The 5,395-nt window shown below is 38.4% G+C and overlaps 1 protein-coding gene across 2 annotated transcripts in view; it reads left to right on the top strand.

The window, feature by feature from the left end:
* LOC107668296 (myotubularin) overlaps nucleotides 1-5,395 on the top strand; it is a 28,804-nt gene that overhangs the window by 15,771 nt on the left and 7,638 nt on the right. For both annotated transcript variants that reach the window (XM_016460131.1, XM_016460121.1), the window contains 8 exons: nucleotides 288-398; nucleotides 746-847; nucleotides 1,061-1,144; nucleotides 1,327-1,476; nucleotides 2,304-2,489; nucleotides 2,963-3,148; nucleotides 3,822-4,025; nucleotides 4,254-4,346. In XM_016460131.1, coding sequence (XP_016315617.1) covers nucleotides 288-398; nucleotides 746-847; nucleotides 1,061-1,144; nucleotides 1,327-1,476; nucleotides 2,304-2,489; nucleotides 2,963-3,148; nucleotides 3,822-4,025; nucleotides 4,254-4,346 — 1,116 coding nt within the window. The remainder of the gene's footprint in view (nucleotides 1-287; nucleotides 399-745; nucleotides 848-1,060; nucleotides 1,145-1,326; nucleotides 1,477-2,303; nucleotides 2,490-2,962; nucleotides 3,149-3,821; nucleotides 4,026-4,253; nucleotides 4,347-5,395) is intronic.

The following is a 5,395-nucleotide window of genomic DNA, read 5'->3' as shown; positions in this document are numbered from 1 at the left end:
GCCTCTTTAAGAAGAATCGCTTTATGTATCCCCCAATTGTAAGTCGCTTTGGATAAGAGCGTCTGCTAAATGACTAAATGTAAATGTAAAATCTTGTGCTTTAGATTGATGATCTAGTGGCATCACGCAAATATGTTAGTGGACTGGTTAGATGGAATCAAAGACCTTTTAAACAAACTTTCTGTGACATGCTTTAGCACATATTTAATTGCAAGGAACTGAAAGTGTCACTTCTGATGTGTTTATTGTACATACATACATATAAGATTGTCACTTCCTGTCTAAAGGAGACGCCAGTTACCCTGGATGTGCCATTAGGTGTCATAAGCCGTGTAGAGAAGATGGGCGGAGCCTCCAGTCGAGGAGAGAACTCCTACGGGCTTGAAATCACCTGCAAGGTATCGCTCACACAAAGCCCTAGAAATTCACATCCCATAACCGCTAATGTTAAGGGCAGCAAATGAGGGGAAAAGTGGTGGTGGGATCCTAAAGTGTTGCAAGCCAGATTTTAACTCGACATACTGCATGTGTAGTATCACACAGTGTTTAATAACCATTTGCTCCAAAAATGTTTTTGAATATTTTCTATACATGCTAGTACCTTCATCTGTTTTTAGAGCACTTACAGCTTCTGCTTTGACTTTGAATGTAAACTGCTATAGTATGAAAATGTGACAGGTTAGGTTAGAGCAGAAGTGTGACATTCTCAAATCATTTTGTGTGTGTGTATGTGTGTATGTATCAGGACATGAGGAACCTGCGATTTGCTCTGAAGCAAGAAGGCCACAGTCGAAGAGACATCTTTGAGATTCTTTTCAAATATGCTTTCCCACTGTCTCATGGAATGGTCAGTGTTTGGTGTTTAACGTTATTCTCAAATGCTAATTTTTAGACTCGTTCAGAAATGATTTAAAACTACATTAATCACTTTTGTGCATTTTATGCAGTGCGATTAAGTGTCAACGTTTCAGCATTTCACAACCGGCTTTCATCTTTAGCAGAATGCATGATATACTGGTTTAACTTACTCTTTAACTTACTCTTTCTTTGACTTTCACAGCAACTCTTTGCCTTTCTGAGTCAGGAGAAGTATGAGGAGAATGGCTGGAACGTTTATGAGGCCATGGGAGAGTACAGGAGGCAGGTGAGGACCAGATGCCAGGACTTGTGCTAGTCTAGAAACAGTCGTGCTGCCCTTTTTCAAACTGCTCACACTTGCCATTCACTTGCTAATATAATATAATAAAATATAATATTGTTAATGTAGTTACTGCACAGTGCACTTTCATTAATGATTATGTGTTGTTTTTCTGTTCTGATTGTCAGGGTCTACCCAGTAGTGAGTGGAGGGTCACTTTCATCAATAAGAACTACGAGCTGTGTGACACCTATCCCACAATTCTTGTTGTTCCATACAAGGCCACAGAGGAAGATCTTAGAAGAGTTGCTACCTTCCGTTCCCGCTGCCGCATCCCGGTGAGCTCTTTCACAGATGACCAGTATGAAAGGCCAGAATAATGGTGTGATTTTTGTTGGAAGGTCATATTCAAGCTTCTGCTGCATAATGTAGGCTGTTTAGTGGAAAGTTTTGGAGAATGCCAATTGACATTTTTGCACATAAATAAGAAAGCAATGCTTTTCAGATTTATTTAATTGTATATTTACTTTCATATATTTACTGTGATATGTGATATTTATTATTATTATTGTTATATGTGGTTGGATATTTATATATCTCTGTATGATGATAATGCCTGAGATGCACTTGTTACGACTAATAACTAAGAAATACCCAATATTAAAATTCTATGCTATTTTTAGTATTTTGTCTAAATAAATGAAAAAATGAAATCCTAAAAACTACATTCAGTCATTTTAAATTCTACAAGTGGATTTACGCATCACAATATTATAATGCACAGTATGAAAAATGGATGTTCATTTTGAGATCTGCTAAAGATAAAAAGTGATTAACAGTGTTATTACAGTAATAATGTTTTTAAAGATTAACTTTAAGTGAGCATTACATGAAAATGTAATATAAATGTAAAAATAGGGAAATTAGCATGAACAATTAAATATAGACAGTGTATAACCAATTTTGAGTTTATATCTAATATACTAATAAAAAAGAAAATTCCTAATTTTGGCAACCAGTATGGTACCGATACATATTGTGAAACCCCTAGATGATGATAAAGCTTTCTTTTGATCTCCTCATCTTCAATTCAACAATGTGTTTTTTAAATGTCTGTTGATGACCTTACCTTCCGTAATGATGATGTGTTTCCTTCCCCTCTCAGGTGTTGTCGTGGTTCCATAAAGAGAACCATGCTGTGATCATGCGGTGTAGCCAGCCGTTGGTGGGAATGAGCGGCAAGCGCAACAAAGATGATGAACGTTACTTGGACCTAATCCGTGAGGCCAATGGTACTACCAAACTCACCATTTATGATGCCAGGCCTAATGTCAATGCTGTGGCAAACAAGGTAAGATCGCAGAGGGTTACTAATAAGTGGGGCTTAGTGTCAGGTCTGAGAGATTCAAATTCATCTCCAAGGAATTCTTGAGAGTTTTTGAATATGAAAACCCTCTTTGTTTACCTCATATCTAACTTATGGCCGTATCCACTGAAGGTATGGGATGGTTACTGTTTTCCAGTCGGTCTTGGACTCTTGGTTTGTATTAGACAAACAAAACTGTTTGCTTTTGCATGAGTGTGTTGCCAAACTAATTAAAAGCAAAACCAACCACAATGTGGACCCAGACGTGGACCACAGTGGTGCTTGAAAGCTATGCCACACTGAACACCACTAACAGAGCATTTTGAAATGGCATTATTGATCCAATATTTTTTCTTGGAAAATGTGTTTTGGTACTTGAAGTGTGAAAGTAAGTGTGCAGAATTTCTCTACATGATCACATATCTTAACCTGTACACTTCTCACCCCTTACCCTGCAGGCCACAGGAGGGGGTTACGAGGGTGACGATGCATATCAGAATGCTGAGCTGGTCTTTCTAGACATCCATAATATCCATGTCATGAGGGAGTCACTGAAGAAGTTAAAGGACATTGTCTACCCCAATGTGGAGGAGTCTCATTGGCTCTCCAGCCTGGAGTCCACCCACTGGCTAGAGCATATTAAGGTTTGTTTTTTATTCCATGCATACCAATATATATTATAAACGGGTGCACATAAGTGGTACGCAGGTGCGCATGCGCGACCAAAATAAAAATTGCGCTGTGTAAATTAGTTTAGACCGCTCATTTGCGTACCGACATGTTTGACAGCTGTTAATGCACAATTATAATTTTAGATTGACAAACTGTAATACTGTATAAGATTTCTATTCGATATACTTGCCGGCAACCCGCCAAAATAAAAGCTTGCTGATTTTAAGTTTAAAACTGATGAAAATTCATATAAAAAAATTGTATATATTAGCATTTTATTTTTAAATTTACTATAAAATAATTGTATTTTTATTTAATACTCCCTTTTTTATTTTAAAATATAATATTATTATTACATCTTATTATTTTGTTTATTTTATTTAAAAAAATAAATAAAGTGCAATAATATTATTATCACTATCATTATTTTTTAAATATTTTTATAAATTCTTACTTTTAGTACTTCTTACTAAAAACTCTTACGTTCACACTTCATGTACCATTTAATGGGTCACACTCTGTGCAGTGTGAAGACCAAATCAAAACTCCAGGTGCTCTTTTGAGAACCAGGCCGAAAAACTTATGTGCCCCCCTGATTATAAAACTCAACATGCTCTACTGTAACTACCTTCTATCCTGCATTAGCTGGTGCTATCAGGGGCCATCCAGGTGGCTGATAAGGTGTCTTCTGGGAGCTCTGTGGTGGTGCACTGCAGTGACGGCTGGGACCGCACAGCTCAGCTCACTTCTCTGGCCATGCTGATGCTGGATTCATTCTACAGGACTCTCAGGGGCTTCCAGGTGCTGCTGGAGAAGGAATGGATCAGCTTTGGACACAAGTTTGCCTCAGTGAGTCCCAGCTGGGTTTACAAAGTCTTGGATCTGGAAAACCACACATTTAGTGATGGAGTTTGAGTTCTGTCAGCCATGTTATCAGGGTGATTGCTTTAATAGAGTTGATAGAGCATTAATAATAAGGGTAAACCACATCTGGGTGTTTTAGCTTTTGTTTTTTTTGTAAACAAAAAAAAACAAATTATTATCAGTTGGTATTTACTTCATGCTTTATGTGTGTAGAGAATCGGCCATGGAGACAAAAACCATGCAGATCAGGACAGGTCACCTATCTTTTTGCAGTTTATTGACTGCGTGTGGCAAATGACTAAACAGGTAGGAATCTAATTGTCTAACCATGTGAACTGTCATACTGCTCCAAACCTGTATTGCTGTTTTGTTCTTTCTGTTCTGTGGAACACAAGAGGAGGTATTTTGCAAAATGTCTGAGCTGCTGTTCAGTCATTGTGGATGCTGATTTATGCTGTGAATCTAACAGCATCCGCCTTCACGTGACATTCCCAATCATGTGGATTCCGTTAAAATTGACTGGATTTAGCCCCTGTGAAAATTTGCAGAACAACGGTAAATGTGACCGCATTGTAACACGAGACAGCATACAGCATTCAGCATCATTGATATCAAACCTGGCACAAAACAACTTAACACGGTATATTTAAATATATGCAACCTTGAGATCCGAGTGGCAAACCACTTAAAGGGTTAGTTCACCCAAAAATTAAAATTAGCCCATAAACAAAAGAAGTGAAATAAAGCACATCCATCCCTCCATATTCAAAACGTAATAATCACTTTAATCTAGCTTGCGCTCACTGTTGTAAACGGAAGCAGCTCCGGGCGGATGGCGTATGAATTCGGCTTTGCGCATGCGCCGCTCAGAAGTGACGAACGCGGAAGCGCAGGGGAGAGATCGAAACAAAACAACGGTCACTTATTAGAAGTACAAAACGAGGATTTGTAAAGAAGAATGTCAGAGGATTTCGATATAAGCCAAGAGGAGACTGGTTTTCCTTTGCTAAAGTAAGAAAACTTTGCTTCCTTTGCTCCTGTTAACAAATGTTGGTTTTCACGAGACTCACCAGCGCATGCGCAACGCTGAACTCATATGTCATCAGCCCGGAGCTGCTTCCGTGTACAACTGTTGCCGCAAGCTAGATTAAAGTGATTATTACGTTTTGAATATGGATATTTTTCTTACAAAACCTCATCAATTTGCTACAGAGGCCTTTGTTCACCCACCGGAGCCGTGTGAGACGGGGTTTTTTAATGGATGAGCGCTTTTTATTTCACTTCTTTTGGACCGATGCATGCAACACCCGCTGAGTGGCATTAAACAGCTTGAAAGATCAAAGACAATTTTTAAT

Source organism: Sinocyclocheilus anshuiensis, unplaced genomic scaffold, assembly GCF_001515605.1.
Source record: "Sinocyclocheilus anshuiensis isolate Anshui unplaced genomic scaffold, SAMN03320099.WGS_v1.1 scaffold337, whole genome shotgun sequence".
Taxonomy (NCBI): Eukaryota; Metazoa; Chordata; class Actinopteri; order Cypriniformes; family Cyprinidae; genus Sinocyclocheilus; species Sinocyclocheilus anshuiensis.
Note: the sequence above shows the minus strand (reverse complement) of the source record. Positions and strands in the feature narration are given on the sequence as shown.